Here is a 20,087-nt window from a genome sequence, read left to right as displayed (position 1 = left end):
CTTTCACAATGAGTACGAGGATCTATTTATACTGTGTGTGCTGGCGACTGTGATTGAGGCCAGGTGTGTGTTTAGTAATCAGGTGAGTGTGAATATGAGAGCATTTGGATGATGTACACTATGTAGCCAAACGTTTTTGGACACCCCTCCAAATCATTGAATTCAGGTGTTGTTTTTCAGGGGTTGCGCTTGGCTCCTTAGTTCCAGTGAAAGGAACTCTTAATACTTCCACATACCAAGACATTTTGGACAATTTCAGATTGGGGATGACCCCTTCCTGTTCCAACATGACTGCACACCAGTGCACAAAGCAAGGATCATAAAGACATGGATGAGCGAGTTTAGTGTGGAGGAACTTGACTGGCCTGCACAGAGTCCTGACCTCAACCCCAGAGAACATGGGAATGTTTTAGTAAAACATTTTTGACCATTCCTCTAGAAGCGCATTTGTGAGGTCAGGCACTGATGCTGGACGAGAAGGTCTGGCTCACAGTCTCCACTCTAATTCATTCCAAAGATGTTCTGTCGGGTTGAGGTCAGTTCTTCTGTGCAGTTCCTCCACACCAAACTCTCTCATCTATGTCTTTATGGACCTTGCTTTGTGCACTGGTGTACAGTCATGTTGGAACAGGAAGGGGTCATCCATAAACTGTTCCCACAAAGTTGGGAGCATAAAATTGTCCAAAATGTCTCGGCATGCTGTAGCATTAAGAGTTCCTTTCAATGTAACTAAGGGGACAAGCCCAACCCCTGAAAAACAATACCTGAATTCAATGATTTGGAGGGGTGTCCCAAAACTTTTGTCAATATAGTGTATCAATACTTTGTCAAACATTCAAGATAACAGTATTTATTCAAAAGTAGCATCATACCATCTCTACATTTATTCTAATCTCATGACGTAAAGAAGGTTTCAGATCTGTTTTTTTGCTGTGTAAATCCCCTGTGGACATTTTATAAACTCCTAATCTTTTCCTCTCTTTTCTGTTCCAGTGCAGATCCGAATAGAACACAGCACTGTGTGAAACAAACATCTGTGCCTCGTTCCTAGCAGTGCATTAAAGGGTATATAAAAATGCAGGCATGCGCAAATTTATAAGGATTATTAGAATGAGTAACACACCAAATAGCTGTTTCTGAAACAAAGGAGTATAGTGTTAAATGTAAGCTAGGTTATGTTGACTGATAATGTCTCATTGCACTGTGAAAACTAATTATCCATAATTATACTTTACACAGCCTCCCCTGACTTTTATTCTTCTCACACTTCCCTCTCTTAGCCTTCTGACTGAACAATTATTTTTTCCCACTTGAATGCCCTATGGTGCAAACAGGCTGTGTTTAAGCTCTTCTGGCTGCCCAGACTGCAGTATTATAAATGTGTTCTGATGTGCCTTAAACTTTTAACAAGCTGAGCTCCCTTTTTACGCCCCAAAACTGATTAACTATTGTATTTCCTCATTTTAAGTTTCTGCCTATTAATGTCTTTTATATACTCACCGGCCAGTTTAATACGAACACCTGTACCTGGAAATCATGCAGTTCTATAAACAGCCAATCAAGTGGCAGAAGTCCAACACAGAAATCATGCAGGTACAGTTCAAGAGCTTCAGTTATCGTATGGTAAAATGGGAGAAAATGTGATCTCAGTGACTTTGACTGTAGCATGGCTGTTTCAGAAAGTGCTAATCTTCTGGGATTTTCACACACAACAGTCTGTAAAGTTAAAACCTAATGGTGCAAAACAGATCTAGTTGAGCAGCAGTTTGGCAGGTAAAAGTGCCTTGTTGATGAGAGAGATCAGAAAAGAACAACCAGACTGGTCTGAGCTACTGCAACACCGATAATCACTCTTTACAACTGTGCCGAGCGGAAAAGCATCGCAGGATGCACCTCACATAGAACATTCAGGCTGCAAAATTTCCTGCCACTGAGAAATGCTGCACTGACTCAATATTTGTCTTTGAATATATTGTGCATTTATATTTTAAATATAATACACCATTCTGTAGTGTAGTGTAGTGTGTCGATTCCCCTCTCTACTAGCAGTATAGGCTAGTTATGTCATCTAAACTAAATAATATACAGTGTGCCTCCATGTATTTATCAGTAATTTGTTATTACATATATGTAATTAGTATGGATACATTACAATTCCAGCATTTGGCAGATGCCCTTATCCAGAGCAACTTACAATCTTGTTTGTACAATTGAGCTATTGAAGGTTAAGGGCCTTGCAGTAGCCAATTGGTGGCCCTGGGATTCAAACTCACAACCTACAGATCATTAGATCAACACCTTAACCACTACACTACCACATTTCATTTTGTTGTCTGTACCACTTATCCGATCTATACTAGGGTCACGGGGAGCCTGCGCCTATCTCAGGAATCATCGGGCATCAAGGCAGGATACACCCTGGACGGAGTGCCAACCCATCGCAGGGCACACACTCAGGTAATCACACACTACGGGCAATTTATAGACTCCAATCAGCCTAGAAGCATGTTTTTGGACTGTGGGAGGAAACCCACCAAGCACGGGGAGAACATGCAAACTCCACACACAGTGAGCAGGAGCAAGACTCCAACCCAGGACTCTGGAGGTGTGAGGCGGACGTGCTAACCACTAAGCCACCATGCCGCAAAATTCCTTTCCATATGCAATGTGAACTGAATATATTACTTAAATATTTATTAAGTAATAATATATTACTTAAATATTTACTTAAATAATAATAATAATAATAATAATAATAATAATAATAATGGTGATAAAGACTCTATTATAATGAGGCTTACTTATACATGCTCTTTGTATCAGCAAATGAGACTTTTTTACATATTCATTTGTCTCATTAATCAATGAATCGAATAGCAGAATAATCGAATAATTGATAGAATACATGATTACCTCATTTTCTGTAATTTGATCATTAGCAGAGCCTCTAATTTATCAGGAAAGTTTCCATGTAAACTGCTGCCTTATAATCTCTGATGATTTTGTTCCAATTTTTATACTGATACCAATCTTTAGTGAAAAAAAAAACAATTTATATAAACCTCATCAGCAACTCAAGAGGAGTTAGGAGCTAAAAAAGTATATTTAGGCACACCATCTGACACTTAAATTAGAGGCTTGAGTGTGTGTGCATGTGTGTCAGTTCTCAGTCCTGAAACCCCGCAGGTCCGAAGCTCTGGGCCCTGACGTCAGGCTCTCGCTCAGATCATGGGATGCTGCACTGATTCAGGCTGACGGAAGCGTCCTTTCCCCTCAGCCATGACATCTTTGATATGTCTGGAAATCTTCTTTTTTTTCCCCCTCTCCTTCTACTTCTTCCTTTCCCTTCATACACCAGTGACCTTTTGTATGCCATGGTTGTCTAAGTCAAAGTGCATCAGACCGAGATATTGTCTTACAAGATGCTTCAGAAGAAAACAATAAAACTGTTTAGAGGAGGTCTGACCTTACCAGAGGGTAAAGTGTATAAGACAGGCTTCTTAGCCGGAGAACTTGATACGCTGGTGGTGAATATGATGACCAGAACGGACTGGACGGCATGCTCCATCTCGCCGACAGACTACGCAGAATGTTGATGTTCACACTCATGCCTCTGACCGAAGAAATCTCACTAAAAATATTAATTAAATCGAGCAAAAACCAGGACAGCACCGCTCGTCTCTGTGCTCTACAATGACGGGTTACTGCATGTACTTTGCAGATATTAATACGTGCTTGACTGTTCAGAAATTGTTCAAAGGGCTGAATAAATTGTGCTCAACATGAGCTATGCTTCCAGGGTAATTACATGTGAGATGGTTAAAGGTTTGCTCGCGTCAAAATCCCGCTCCGCTTGTTCTGGGTGCTTGTTTCTGAAACAGTGGACTTTTTAACCATTACCATGAAATTCAAAAAATTAACATTAATTACACCGAATCATTTGAAAACCTATGGTAAGGTGATATTTAAGGATTTTAATAAGTGCTAGTTATTGATTAGTGACTAAATAAGAGAAATCTGATCATTATAACAAACACGATGATTCTGCTCTGATTTTCTCCTTTCTAAAACAGTTTGAATTAGGAGAATGAATGCTTGTGTCTTTCAGTGATTGAGTGTACTTTTCTGGATTACTTCAAAAACCCAGAGCTTCTCCAGTGCATTTTTGACCTTTCTATATAAGTGTATACATTTTGAAACTGGTTTCTGGTTATTCACTGAATTACTTCTCTTGGGTTCAAGTAAGTGACAAACCTGAGCTCTGAAGCAGTGCAATCAATAAAAAGATTTATATTATAAAGTCGCCCAGCAGTTATTAACAGTGCCAGAGGTTTGCTGCTGAATCCAATAAACTGAGATAGCTGTGGCAGTATATATTAAAAAGACTTCTCCTCTGAACTCCCTCCCTCACTGACCAGAATTGATTTAAATGGCAGACATGGTGAATTTAACTCATGTGGCAGCCAACTCTGGATGCGTTTCATGTCCCGCTTGCAGCGTCATCATGTTAAAGTCTGTCGGGGCAATTGCATGCACCTGGGTAGCGCTCAGACAACATTTGCAGCAGTTAAGCATTCGGAGCACACGTTCACATCTGTTTAAACACATCAAAGTGATATTATTAGGTTTTATTTTTGTGCTTTGAAATGAAAATAAATAGCCAAACATATCTGTCGAGGATCTCTTTTATTCCTGTCAGCCTTCTTTGCTTTGAGAGGTGCAAATTGCCACACACCACAGTTTGCATATTTAACCTCCCAGTCTTTCACAGCTCCACAAGCTATTATTAAATCATTCAGGGCACAAGCCCTTGCCACATGGGTATTAACTTTTTTGAGATTTATACCTCACTGTCATAACAATGGACCTAATTAACTGGTACTAATCTAAAAGTCTAGCGAAGCTGTTAATTTTACAAGGCACTCATAGTCGTGGCCTTGGGGAGGGAAAAGTCCATGCATGACTAAAGTCTCTTCACTCAGCTGCTCTGGTGTTTGAGCTCATCAGCTGCATCCTGTGCAGACGGAGACCCAATATATTTTCCGACTCACAGACATTTCGGGGATGTTTGATTTGCATGAATATTTTGATATTACCATCGACCTTCAACAGCCTTTTCCTGAAATTTCCTGAAATGCCAAATACAAAGTCACACAGCACATGGAGTCTTCGAGAAAAGACCACAGGAATGAAGAGATTAAAGGTGAATCACTGACATATACGCAGCCTGATTGGCAAGGCATTCACACACTTATAATACCACTGAGGCCAGTGACATACACAGATTTCCTTGTGTAGACATACAGACCCGCCGAAGGAGACCCGGGTCCATCTTTGATTCCTCAATTTCTTCCAGTCTACATCTCATCAGATTTACTGTGCAAGGAAGGAGGATTTTTTTAAGAGCTGCAAGTGAGTGACAAGATCTGGTTCTAGAGGCATTACTACAGGGTATTGTGGTACATGCAAAGAAGAGTAAAAAGAAAAGCAAGAAACATAATGAGAAGACAAATGGTAGTATCATCCGACCATCCAGTACTCCCTGGCTTTAGGCCACACCAAGAGGAAGTGCCTTGCATTTGTGCTAATCAATAGAGAGCAGTAGGCTGTAAGATGCGGCCAGAGACTCCAAGCCAGGCCAGGGCTTCGTCCACCTGCCAAAACCGAGGGAAGATGGGTGATTTGGAAGACAAATGCAGAGAGCAGCAATAACACATGCCCATAGCCACAGAGAACAGGCAGGGGACTCACAAGTGCCCTTCTATCATTTACCCTTCTCAATGTCAAGACAGAGGAAAAGGAGTTTTTTTTTTCACTGACCTCCCTTCTGTCCAGTACTGTGGGCTCTGAGCCAATCGCATATTGGGACTTGCAGTATGTTCACAGCAACTCAGTTGATTTATTTCCTTTAAAAGCAGAATCAGACCCCAGGGGAATCTTGGGTTCCTGTCCATTTGCCCTCATAATGTACTAGTGCCCTCTTGGTCAGCATGTACAATAATTGTATTTTTATTGAGCTATATCCAACAAATATGCGCACAGACGTGAATGCAGATGTGAGGGACCCTACTGTGTCATTGTCCAAGCTTTTTTATCCACACACAACCATGCAATGGGATTGTTGCTAGCGTAGCTTCAGCTTCATCACTCTTGCACGAGCCTTCAGGTGCAGTTCCCAAAGCATCAATCCAGCATTAGGTGCCATTATTGAGAAAATTGTTGTGTTCTTTTCTGATTGTTTATTTGCAAAATCAATGTTAATACAAGAGCATTCATGTTTTAATATGACTATCCGTGTAAATATTCGATCCAGCCCTGCCAATTGGCTACAAGCCCACTCACAGGCATTAACAGTATGCTAATTAACATTACCTCATTTGTTAGACAGGGCCACTTGGCTGGTTTTATTGCGTTAAAACAAAAAAGAATAACGGCTTTCAGTAGACTACACACATGGCCAATGGTATGATCGGTGTGAATGATCGCGAAAAGAATATTGGGAATATGTTTTTCTTTTGGTTTGAGGGATGGGAAAATTATTTGTCTGTGATTTGTCTTAACTATTAGTTCACCGATGCAAAAAAAAGCTACTTTTACTGAATGAAGAATTATTTTAATGAAATTATGAATCATATCAAACAACAAAATGAACAAACATAAACAATACGAAAGGATTATCAAGTTTCTTCAAAGATTTAGTATTTAACTGCATTTGAACGTTAATTTTATGCTGCCATATACAACAACAACAAAACCAATCAACTGCAGCATTACTTGCTTTTGTCTTCAGAAGATCATACTTTAGTTACACATTGTTTAATGTTATGCAGGCAAACACTATTATTCAGGAACATAAAATGGGTCTTTGCAGTATTAATTTTTCTTCATTATAACCAGTTCAAATCGAATTATAACCTGAATGTATCGTTAAACCGCTAGAAATTTGTGTGACCTTCATACTGATAGTTCTAATGGAGATACATTATTTTAACTAATGGATAAAAAAGTATGTTTTAAAAACAAGACATAGCTTTACTAGAAAATAGTAAATAAGAATATAGAAAAAAAAACATCAAGACGAATGTACTTAGAAAAATTGAAATAGATTTATTCATTATTTATTACAAATGTTAACCAATTATGTTTGTAGAAAGCTCAGGAAGCCCTGTTTATGCTTAAAAACCTTCTGCCCTAAAATATCTGTACACGGGCTTGAAAGAAACTACCACTAATGAAAGCAATCAAGAGTGTCATGACCAAATTCATGCCATATTTAGTGACACAGAACTGCCCCATGTCCTACTGCTGTGTTTTTCATAAAGAACCAGGTCGTATGGGTGGGTAAATTTATCCACATGAATTGTCTGTACCTTGATAAAATACCTTCCTCTTGCTGCACTTGAAGGAAGTTGAACTGAGCAGATTCTTTTAAATATTCTTTTGTTCATAAATGGGTGCATCAACCAAACTCGGTCTCCCTTCATCCCTTTGTCCCCCATCTTTTTCAATCTCTCTGTCAGTGGTTGTATCACCATGTCTCTTTCACCTGTGCATTTTATTTTTTGTTGTTGCTTTACTCACAAGACAAGAATAAGCTCACGGTATCTCAAGGGAGGGAGAGTGAATAAGAGAAGAGCTGTAGCAGGCTTTGTTTCTCATTGCAGTTTTCTTTGAGCTGATGCGCTCTGTTCTTTAAATGTTTACACTGAAGTGCCCAGGGGCTGAAACAAGCCAGCATGTACTGAACAAATGACACATTCAAAATTCCACCATATTTCCATATTTCCTTCTTTGGTGCAGCTGAATCATGCCAAGGAAGTCCTACCTAAGCACTGGATGAATCACCGAAGAAGGTCTGTTCCTAAGAAACAGGCTGGTTCGATTGTCTGGCTTCGGCTGAGCACCAGCCACTAACCATATGAGGACCCACCCCAAAATCTCACGGTCTTTCTCTCCTTAATATTTCACTTCACTGCATCCAATTCACCATCCCACTCATTTTAAACTCTATTTACAGGTTGGCAACAACGTACAAATTATACCCTGCTGGTTATATTGTAATTTGCTACGACTTCCCCCAAAGCAAGTTCACATGTAGAACATTTATTAAGTGTATTACACCCTAGGGGTTTTCTGCTTCTCCTGTCAGTAAACAACCTAACCCAGGAAGAAAACTCACTTCATGACTTTGATTTAAATGAGCCTTGAAGTATTGGGTTTTTTTTGTAGAATCGAGAATTTCATTATTGGCACCTCTTCATCAAGTATTTAATCTAGAAGTACACACCATCACTCATCCTTCTTTTCTATTCTTCCTACGTCTTTTTTCCCCCTTTCTTCATTTCTTTTCCACCTTATCACATTATATCAAATGAATCATTTTACTCACATATCCGGAATGGTTTTGATCACATGAAGCAATAAAGGACTTTAATATGCTATCTGTTTCAGACAGGAGAATTTTATGAACTGGGTTGCGAAAGAATTGACTAAATCCGCATAGCAAATGGGCAAATTTGAGCCGGCAGCCGTTGTAAACAGTGAAATAATGGAATGGGTTTTTTCAAAGCATGGCAGCACAGAGGCTGCGTGGGCCGAGAGTCAGATCTCCTTGGGGGTGACATTACATGGCATCGTGTCATGGCCTTGGTGCTAGACATGGCACATTCTGCCCCACATCCACACTGACAGTCATACCCCTGCAGCTCATGGCAATTACCGGGCAGAGCCTTGTGTGCCAAGGCCTAAAGTCCAAACTAATCTGATTACACTCCCATTCTGAACCACAAACACAGTTTTGCCGCTTGAGTGAGTCGGTTAAAAGGCCTCCTGAAGCGTGATCTGCGCACATGCAGAGGCGACATTCTCTCTCCTATCAGACTGCTATCGATCCTCTGGCAAATTAACCTGGAGCCAAAACAAAGAAGAGCATTTGACATTCCATCTACACAGCAGTATATGCGGGTCACCAGGGTGCATGATTTCCTGGAGATTTCACCATTCTCTTGACCAGCCTCTGCACCCTGACTGCATGAATGAATGGTGCAAGACTGTGGCAGTAGACATGGTTCAGCAGGGCACCGGCTGGCGAGTCACAGCTACTGCTCAGACGCTGGCGGGGGACAGCAGGAGTCAGGCTTCATCCGGACTCACCCAGGACTTCGGAGCAGTTGGAAACAGATGGGTTTTTTTGAAAAGTCACTAGGCATCTGTTCCCATTTGGAAACCCAGCCTCGGAGACGTGTAATTAAATAAGTGTCACGCAGCATGCTGATAAATATGCCACAAAGACCGTGTGTGTGCGTGCATAATTATGGCATGGCAATGGGAGTATCATATCCCTCCCTGCTCATTACAACACTTACGGGACATCAAAAACCAGAGCTTGTGTGGAATAGGCAGTGACGGTGGGTCGAAACTTTAAGCAAATCCTAAATGCGTGTTATTTTGACTTTTTATGCACAAACTAATGCGTGTTGTCATCTTGACATATATACATGTGCTTGCTTTTTTTTTTCATTTGCGTGTACTTGCATTTGTCGAGGATCTTAAATGAACAACAGAACAGAATGTTTGTAATCATGTAAGGATTTGAGTATTTCAAATGAATTCCTTTTTTGAGCAATGCTGGATTATCAAATATAATCACAAGATTTAAAGATTGTGGAAATGTCAGAAAGCTGCCTCTGGAAATTTTCATCGGCGACTGGCAGAATGACAATGCTGAAACCAGGATTTCTTCGAAACACATTACGTGGTTATGCACACCCAGACTCATTTAAGAATATTAAACTAAGCTACAGAGATTTTCACCACTACTTGACCTCTTTCTGAGTATTCTTTAGCAAGGTAAAAGATCTTGACATCAGAAGTTTCTTTTCTTTTCCAGAAAAACATCTAATTGGATAGAACATATGCTGCCATGTGTGCCATACTGTTGGAACAAGTTCCTGTGTGGACTCTGTCAGGTTTCCCTATTTGAATAAAAGAATGGCAAACTGTTAACGCAGCAGGAGATGTGCATTTGTCTCTTGATACAGGGGGAAAAAAAACAGACACAAACACAAGACACCTCAGCTTCTCCAGGGACCCGTTCAGCTTTCACGCTCCCCTAATTTATGCAACCCTCTGAGCTCCAGACGCTCTGTGAGGATGACTGAGCCCATTCTATTTACCACAGCGAGGCAGTGGCATGGACGCTCATTAGCGAGCAGGCCCAGAATAAATACTCCAGCTTCATGAGAAGAGAGAGGGTGAGCATGAAACAGAAGAGGCTGGTGGCTCTGATATCGCCTTCTGCGAAGGATCGTGCCGCTTTCTGGTTCGGCTCCTGGAGGGACCACATCCTGAGAGGAGCTCTAAGTTACATGTGCAGTCTCACACATTCCAGGAGCCCCAAGCGGATCCCCATAATTGGTTATCAGCACAAAGTGGAAGTGAGAACATTGTCACACTCTGGACACTGACAGACTGGAGGGTGGTGGCCTTTTAAACTCACAGTCATGCTCTTTTGAAGTCATTGAAGGAGACCACTAAAGGCAAGATTTTAAATTAATAAGGAAGTAACTTGAGCAACAATATGTGAGTAGTGGTATTCTGGGTATTCTAGCCTACGTAACCAGAGCAGGAAACTATTAACTGGCTATTTCACTGTGCCATGAATAATAAGGTATGTCTGAGTAATTCTCCTTTAAGGCTGGCAGCCTTTGGATAATAGTGCGACTTGTTCAAAGACAAAGAAGCTGAAGGATTATGCTGCTTTCAGCAAAGCAATGCTTAGAGTATTGAGATTATCAAACACACAACACCAGATCCAAGCCACTTTGCAGTTAATGAATCACGAGACCTGTACTTCGAGGCCCATCGAACAAAATGGATCACTGGACTGTATACCAGCCATCTGCCTTAGGACAGCTGGATGATTTTATAGCAGCTAAGGGACCCCTTTGACAAAGCAAAACATGTTGAAAGGTCAAATCTCCCCAAGACCAAAATGTAAAGTCATTTGGTTTGCTGAAAAATGGCCATCGCTGCAATTTCTGATCCAAAAAAAATGACAGCAGCTTAATCTTCAGAGGTCAACCTGCTGCTTTACTGGCACATGAATGGCAGCTGTCTCACACAAGGACCTGAAGAACGAGGAAACGCTTTGCAGTGATTCAACAAGCAGTATGGTGTAAATGTGCCACTTGTGCATGTAACAGCTATGATTTAAAAGGCTCCAGGAAGCTTGAATGCTATTGCCAGACTGTGGTTTCTAGCCCCAATCAGGGCTATTTGTAATCACAGTGAGCTATAATTTAGGTTTGTTGATTATCCGTGATTTTTTTAAAAACATGTTTTAAGTTACAGTTGGGATACAATCTTAAAAATGTGCATCTTCATCTAAGTGTAATTACAACTGAAGCAGTCAGGAGATACAATGAGGAAACTCTGAGCTTGGTGGAAATATGTACATGCTGTCTGTGCATTCAATGGCCACAATATTAGGGACATACATGTAGTAGCTGTTTTATCAAGTAACCAATTAGGTTACATTGCTGGTATATAAATATTTACTTCAGCAACAGGCAATCAGCAGACAAAGACCCCCCCCCCTCCACACACCACACCACACATGGGCTAAGAATATATAATGAGTAGTTTTAGCTCTCAACACTTGCTGGCCACTTTAACACGAAACAAACCTACCTTGTTGGTCCATGTTGTAAATATACGGCACAGTTAGTTTTCCATGCACAGTTTGTCTTAATTGTTCTCTGACCACCCACTACTGTGTCACTGCTGTGCTGAGACTGTTCCACTGACCACATCAGTTCTGGTCAGTAATGGTCCTGGGTTAGTCTCTTTTTACTTCTGGATATGGTGGCATTGGACTAACAAACTGTACAAAGCAACAGATGGGCTATAGTCAGTAATTTCCTTAACATCCAATAAGTGTAGCTAAGGGCATGAGAATCGAATAAAGTGGCCACTGTGTAAGTGCACTTTCTCCCCATGAAGGCACATTTACTTCAAACAGAGAGAGAGAAGGGGGAAATATTTACTGGATTTTAGGTAAACCCATCTGAGTATTACCAGTGTTTAGGAGTAAAGAAGGAAGTCTGAGCTCTGTCTCCCTGAAGAAGACTCTATACGCAATTCTAGGTCATCTTGGAAATATAACACAGCTCTGTTTGGCAGATTTGTATATTAAAAAATGATTAAAATACAGCATCCCCGACCACTGATGCGACTCTTAAGGAGAATGGAGCACCGGATAAAAAGAGTGTCCAAACTCGAAGACGTTCCCAAATTGACAACATCCGCGTCCTTACCTTGAGCATGTGTGTGGTGAGTGATGTGAATAACGGAAAACAGCAGAATCCAGCCGGCCCCGCGCTTCAGTGTGAACAAACAGCCGGACATTTTCCTCTGAGTCTTTGAGAGAGAGATAGAGAGAGAGTACGTGTTGCTCGGAAGTCAGTGACACTTTTTCCCTCCGCGCGCGCTCTGAGAGATGCGGTGCGTCATGCGCGCTCAGTCTTTCCGAATGGGAGTATAAAAGCGAATAAGGCTAGTTTAAGAATTACACAGAATGCACAGTCTGCTCGTTAGTATCCAGGGTTCCGTTTTAAAGTTGCTGGAAAGGAGTTCACAAACCGGCGAGCAGAATGCCTCAATGTAAAGACGCCTTCAGTCAAGTTGTGTCGCGCGCGAGATTCCATTCCAGTCAGCGATCGCCTGTCACTGTGGGAGTGATGGCGATTGTAGAATCAGCGAGCCGCGGCTACAACTGATGAAAACATGGGCGATCCCGTTGTCTTTGCCATATGTATTCCCCCCACTGTTCGCCGTGCACCCTGAGCTCAGCTCAGCCACGAGTAATTGTGCGGGTGCGGGTAAATGAGTGATGCAGCCGGCGCTGGAATCGGATCGCCACCGTGCGGCGCGTGGCCGAAGTGCGTGACCCTCACCTTGAGGACTGCACATGCACGCTTTAGCGCAGAGGTGTGTTTTCCAGCTCGAATAGATTAAATATATTGGCTGTCTGGGATCCCTGGGGAGTGCTGACTGCACTGAGAAACTCTGCTCTAGTGTACACTATTTAGTGCTAAAGGTGCTTTACTGGTTTGTATTGTTTGTTTGGTTTTTTTTTCTTCAAAAACAAAGCATGTAGGTTTATACAAGTGTACAATTTATGACATTAGAGACATGGGAACAGGTAGTCAGATGCCACCCTTGGTAAAAAAAAAAATCCTTGCCATGCCAATTTCCAGTCCAGCATCTATAAAAGGACAATGCAATGCATGCAGACTTAATGTGAACATAATCATCATTGTAATGTTGTATTTTTTACCCAAATCTATCAGTATTAGTAACGATACAGCAACCAGAAAGCCAATGCATTAATGTCATAATGTGGCTATTTATTTCAAACCAAGGAACCAAGTATCATCATATATCATATACTCTGTAAACACATTTTTATCTATACATAATTAGGTGCTGTTACCTCTCTTTCTCCCTTCTGCCATACATCTTGAAATCTGGACATGCCACTGCATCATCGTCTAAACCTCTCGGTTTTCTTTCAGCATTCTTCCTTTGTTGTACTTTATTGCTGTTCAGTTTTTAATTTGGCTTATCTGCTAACTGACTACAAATATCAAAGTTTCATGGACTATAGATTGCCGCACACTTGTTTTGTGTTGAACGGGTTTGACACATATAAAAACAAGCAAACTACTAAACTAAGAAATGTTAGCTTTTATTCCTACCAAGGTTGCCAGTTTTTGGTTGTTGGCATTTTTTATGTCAGCATAAATTTTCCATCTGGTTAATAACCTACACTCTTAGAAAAGGGTTCATCAGTTGTATAGCTTCCTTAAAATGTACTAGTTTGGGTCAGTTAACGGTTCTAAAGTTTCTTTTTCTGAAATACTCAACAAATATTGGCTATCACGAAAGCATGAACAATAACGCAATGGGACGGTGAAAGTCTTTTAGACTGAGGATTTATGATAGTATTTTTAGACGGGAAAATAGCACCCTTTTGGAGCTGTCTTTAAACTCTTACATTAGAAAAAGGCTCAGTCTAACATCCTAGTTGTTGTATTGTTCTTTTGTGGGATGAAGTTTCCATTTAGAGAATGTTTCAAGTAAAACCCATTAGGAAAGCTAAAACCATCAAAACAAAGTTTGAGTGGTACATATGCCACCTGAGACTAATGTTTGTCCCAGAATTGTGCTCCAAGTCGACTTTATTCAGGTTGATTCCTTAAAGTTTTAAGCTAGCTATAGGACAATGTTTCCCAGTGCATTTCTCAGAGCCCCCCAGATAGTCTTTATATTTAATATATCTAATCTCTTCCAGCTTCTACACACCTGAGCCAGGTAATAAAAGCTTGACCTTGCTCCAGTGTGTTAGGAGATGGAGGTCCCCAAGGAATGAATTGTGAGCTACAAGGTTGCTTACACAAAAGTGCATACAGTGGTATTTTTCAATAAATGTCCTATATATCACTTGCCTTAAAACAAATGGAAGGCAGTCTTAGAATACACAGCTTGCTCACAGTAAAGTACATTGTAAGTTCATACTGTAAGTCTAGTCTATATGATATAGCCATTTTTCAAAGGCATAAAATCTTCTTTTATTTGAAGCTTCGAAGGAAGCGTTATCTAAATATAACCTGAAAATCTGTTAATCCAGTAAATTGAGTTTCACTGGACTAACGCATTTCTTTAAAAGATAGGTGCTACCAAAAAGGGGACATTAAAATGTAACAGTGCAAGGTAGATTTTGTCAGTGGAGGGACAGAGAGATTTGAATTCTTCCCCCGGCAATATTAGTAACTCCCTCTCAGAAACTCACAGACTCAGTTCCTGCTTTGATCCTGCGAGCTCAAATCTGGTTTTGAATTCTGAATAGCTCGATTACCAGGCATAGTCACGACTCATATCTGTGCAACTGTGCGGGTCACATTCAAAAAGTAAAGAGAATCAGGCAAAGAAGTCGGGAGAAAAACATAATAAAAAAAAGATAATAATTATCCTCCGCATACTTGAGGAAAATAGGAGTTTAGTTGATAGTGGCAGTGATTCATGGTCATCATTTTCATCATGACTACAACAGATGACAAAGGCATCAGAAATGTGTACAGCATCTTCAGCTTCTGGAGAACTACACTATAATTCTAATTAATAAAAGACTGAGATGTACGGTTTACCAACGAGAACTTTTAACAAAAAAAAAAAGAGTATCTTAAAGCAAACTGTTTGTTCCACCCACAGGAGCACTAACATCTGTTTCTGTTTTAGGAAGAAAAAACAACCAATAAGAGTGCTACTGTATAAAAACAAAGCCTATGCTTGCTTTGAGGTATGGGGGTGAGGTTTGTATAGATAATGCCCATTGGTGGAAGGCTGTAGGTTGAAAGCGGTGGCATTGTGTCCCTGTCCTGGTTTCCTCAAAGAGATGCCTATCTGTTAATGAGGCAATATGTTGCTGGTGGTGGCTTCCACCATGCGTGTGCATCCGCAGAGTGCCTCACTCTGTCATGGTTGCCTTTCTTCTTGGCAGCTTCTAAAATTGCATATTTCTAAGTAATATTACAACCTACTTCCAAAAAAAAAAGATGAGTGCCCATAACTATACTGTTCATGAAATAGCGTATTGAATGCACATGTGAAACCAGTCACATGTTCAAATTTTGACACTTTTTACTATACAGAAGATAAAGAAAAACCCTACGCCTGTTAAAACTGCACGTTTTGGGGATGTAAAAAGCAAAAGAAACCATGAAAGATAAATCATGTCAGAAATTTTTCCACATTTAATGTGATATAGACTATATAAATGTGAAAACTTCAGGCTTTGCTGAACTGAAATATGCTTTTCTTTTGTATGTATTTCCAGAAGAAAGGTTTCAACATTTACTATTCTGGTTCATCTTAAAAGCGAAACAGGAGAAAAACTGCATTCAATCCAACTCCACTGAAAGATGACCTGAAGACCTCTTCATTTATAACCTGTTTTACTCATAGAAAAACATCATTACTGCCATTAATGCTAAATCATCAATCATCTGTCTCTGTCTGAGTTTTTAAATACCTCGCAATCGTCTCTTTATTTAAGTTCACGCCAGCAAAAGTTGGGAAATAATCAGTGTTTAATTCAGTAAGTCCTGTTCTGTTTGCTAAATACTTTCTTCTGCAGAATATAGTCTGAGGTCTGAGATGACTGGTCACTGTTTAGTTCAACAGTTTGGGAGATGATCGCTTTGAAGCAACTGGATCACTTTTGAGGGTATAAAATCAGATAAGAATGGTATATGACTATTAATAGGATGAAAGATTCAAAGTTTAGGGGGCATGAGGGCATCTAGTTGTGGGAATATAGTACAGAGGAACCTCAGGATCCGAACTGAATTCGTTCTTAAGGCGATAATTTGTATTGCGAAACGATTTTTCCTATAAGAAATAATGTAAATGCAGATAATCCATTCCGGCCACACAAAAATATTACCAATAAAAAGCGTATGTAAACTGTGTGGCTGCTTACAAAGAACTGACCCAAGTCAAGCATACTATGTCAAGGAAGTCGTGCCACCAAGCTTGGGCTAAAAATAGAATAGATCACCCAATCTGTCAACAAAAAACACCCAAAAAATCACATAGCTTTTTAATGCATGGTGAAGGCAACGTTGGTATCGTGGGTTGACTCTTTCGTAACAGCTTTCACTGACTAAAAAAACTTCGTAAAATTCGCAAACTCGCTTCGGTTGACTTCCCACACGTACATTTTTTAAGGTTTGTTTCATTTGTATGCTGAAAATGCTTTGTATGCTGATGCAAAATTTAAATTCTTAAGGCAAAAATTCGTAAGGGAGGGTATTCGTATGCCGAGGTTCCACTGTATGTCTGAAACGTTCCATACCTGCCTGAATACCATTCTACGTAGCCTGGTGAGCAGTACAGTATAATAAGTAGAAATAAGTCTGTAGCTCAGCATTGTAGTGGGTACCAAGACTCACTTGCCTAGACTAGTTGCTGATATGGAGATGCTGAGGGAGCTGCTTATACTGGAAAATCAAGTCTAAGTCTAATGCAAAGGAAATATTATCTCTGTCCATATTTAACCACCTTCTACTGACCTACAACACAAGACAGGAAGAGCATTACTTCATGTTGTGGTCCAATGTGCATGATTAACCTCAAATCTCGACCCATTATTTATAATTCTTTTGTATTTGTTTAAATCAGGCTGGTTTTCGGTACTGGAATGAGTTTGTACTATTTTGGTGATTCCTGATATAGGTGGCAATTTTGTGTTGATTCACTTGTTTTTGAGGCAGATAAGAATGTCACACATTTTATTTGATATTTAAGAGAGGTCCATTTACTGTTTTACATTCCATATTGAGCTCAGCGCAGTGGGGATATATCATCTACAAAGGGCTTTACCTATCCTCATTCCATGTCAGACAGAGGTTCGGAAATGACAATCATCTAAAAGAAAGACTAGACTTCCGTTTTATTAGCTGATGAAACAAGCCAGTTGAATACAAATCAAGACAGATAATATGAATAGCCTACATGCTAGCTGTTTAGTCGACTTCATCTCAATTTCCTGCCTGTCAAGCCGAACTCTGTTATTTGGTCTAGAGAAACCCAAAGCCACAATTTCTGCTTTCCATTAGAATAAACCAGACCAAATGGAATAGCTCAGAGGCATAATAGAACAGCTCCGAAAGCTTGTTTAGAAACTGAAATAAATGTATATTGTTATAATAAAGGATATAAAGCTGCTTCTCATAAGGTGAAAATGAAGAGCGTGTAGCTTCTTTTCAGCTACCCAGTTCATGTCATAAGGAATTTTAGAAAAACAACAACAACCCAACAGTAGAATAAAGACACTCATTCACCCAACCTGTTGTGTTTAATGTCTCACCTTAATAATAACAATAGTACACACTGTTTTTTTTTTATCTATTAAGAACTTATATTGTCCCCACAGACTTTTAGCAAAGGCCCAGTAAATGCCCCATGCTAAGTGTCTGATTAGCACTTTTGGGTTTCGAGCTTGTTTTTGTAGCTCCATGCAGGCAGCTCATTAGTGTTGGAGCTCTTTTGGTTTATCTCCCACTGCGGCTGCTGTTCTAATGTGGCACAGATGTTTCTTCTGATAATCTCACCCCTCTAGAGTCTAAAGTGTGCCTACTTCACATATGCTTGTATACAAACTTGGTCATGGACATGGTCTGTCTTTCTCTCCCTCCACTCTTTTGCACTTCCACAATGTGATATCCTAGAATCAGTCTTGCTCCACTGCTACTAAACAGTGCACCTCAGTGGAAAGATCCGATTTCCCTTCGGAGAGAAATCATCCTTCACAGACGCAGCACTGTCCCCGAGATGGTTGTGTAGCCAAGCTGCATATTGAAACTTGGAAAATGCCAGCTCACTGGGATAAAACACCCATGGTGTTAACAGAACCTATGAATCATCAGACTGATAAATATTTCTCCTTCTCAGTGGAGCTCTCACTTGAATCCTTCTTAAAATTTTTATGAAAAAAACATAAAAACAAATTAGCACTCCCGCTCTTTCACAGAGTGTCTGAGAGGTGTCGAATGCCTCTGCGTTGGGTTGAGGGCCTGCAATGTATACACGATGTGTGCATCTGGTCTCTGTGGATGACACACAGAGAAACGTTGTACATTAAGAAGGCACATTCTGAGCCCTTGAATAAATAACTACTATGAGCCTGAAGTGATACAAATGCCACAGTTTAACCATTTCCAGTCATCCTGTTCCTCTGAGCTGATATACAATATTACAGCACAGTAAAGGAAAGCAGCTTATTCAAATGATGGATGTGCATAAGATGCAAAGGGAGCATATTTAAATACTACTACACAAGCCTTTTCTTATATTTCCCCCGACTCATTTCCCAGACCTCACATGCGGTTTGGGAAAGCGTTTATTTATAAGAGCAAAACTGGCATAACCACCATTTTCCCACCTTCATAGTTCAACAGCCTTTTAATATCCATACACAATTTCACCACGGTGCATTCAATGATAGATGAAAAAAGCACTGATTCAATCACGCTGCTTGCTCCACCACGGGATACTGTTGCCTTAATGGTATAAGACATCTTCCCTGCATCCATTCAATAGTATCTTCACTGTTCACTGCCTGCCCACCTTCTTGCTGTCCTCACTGCTCTCATTATATAGAAATCATTTACATGTGCTTCAACAAGCAACTAGTGCCTGATCAGTCAGGGATATTTTATGCTGAGTAATAGCAAATAAACTTGTTCTCAGAAGGGCCATTAGATTACCTCCAGCTCGCCACACTTCAGAAGAAAGAGGAGTTCTCTATGCTGCATTGTTTTTATTTTTTTATATTTTACGAGTGTCATACACTAGCTAGATACAGGCTTCATGTTTGAAAATGTTGTAAGCCTGGTGGGGCAGGTTGGAGAAGGTGTACAAAAAAAGGAATCTGAGAACATAGTGATCTTAGTGTTGCATTGAAAATAGTAGAAGATAAGAGGCATAGGCTTGGTAGCTTGTTTTTGCCTGTTTTGTTGAATTCAGAGAAAGACAATTTCTCTCTTTTCTCTGAAACAACTGCCACTATAGTTTTATTCAGACATTCATGAGCAATGAAAGGTTTATTACTATGTTAACAAGTATTGAATGGGCATCATTCAGCAAAAGTTCCTTTTAAGTGTGACTATTACAACTCATCAGCAGGCCCCCACAAGACAGCTACAGAAGGATAACAAAAGCCTAATTGGAGAAGGACTGACGAGAGAGACAAAAGCTACAAAAAGGGAACTTGCTGTTCTTTAGCTTTCCCAGTAATGGTGGGATAATAGCGATTCAATAGACTTACAGTATTCTGGAAAAAATTGAGCCTCTTAAGGCACTCATAAATTCACAGTATCCATTTTGTGTCATCTTGGTGAAAAAAGACGGACAGCCTTCAGGGATGATATGAAACTGTTAACATTAATGTCGACTCGAGCGCTAGTTCTCACAACCTTTAAAAACATCGAGCCAAACTTAAATTATAACTATAACAAAGTTAC

General features: G+C 40.2%; 1 protein-coding gene across 4 annotated transcripts in view; it reads right to left on the bottom strand.

Moving 5' to 3' along the window:
- The window catches only part of sdk2a (sidekick cell adhesion molecule 2a), a 148,009-nt gene extending 135,102 nt beyond the window's left edge, over positions 1-12,907 (bottom strand). For 3 of the 4 annotated variants that reach the window (XM_058375856.1, XM_058375873.1, XM_058375881.1), the window contains exon 1: positions 12,318-12,906. In XM_058375856.1, the coding sequence (XP_058231839.1) occupies positions 12,318-12,408 (91 nt within the window). In that variant the 5' untranslated portion in view covers positions 12,409-12,906. Of the gene's footprint in view, positions 1-12,317 lie in introns of all 4 variants that reach the window. The other variant, XM_058375865.1, reaches the window with a different exon arrangement.
- Between the last annotated feature and the right edge of the window lie 7,180 nt (positions 12,908-20,087).

Source organism: Hemibagrus wyckioides, linkage group LG02 (assembly GCF_019097595.1).
Source record: "Hemibagrus wyckioides isolate EC202008001 linkage group LG02, SWU_Hwy_1.0, whole genome shotgun sequence".
Taxonomy (NCBI): Eukaryota; Metazoa; Chordata; class Actinopteri; order Siluriformes; family Bagridae; genus Hemibagrus; species Hemibagrus wyckioides.
The sequence above is the reverse complement of the archived record's forward strand: the minus strand, read 5'-3'. Positions and strand labels throughout refer to the sequence as shown.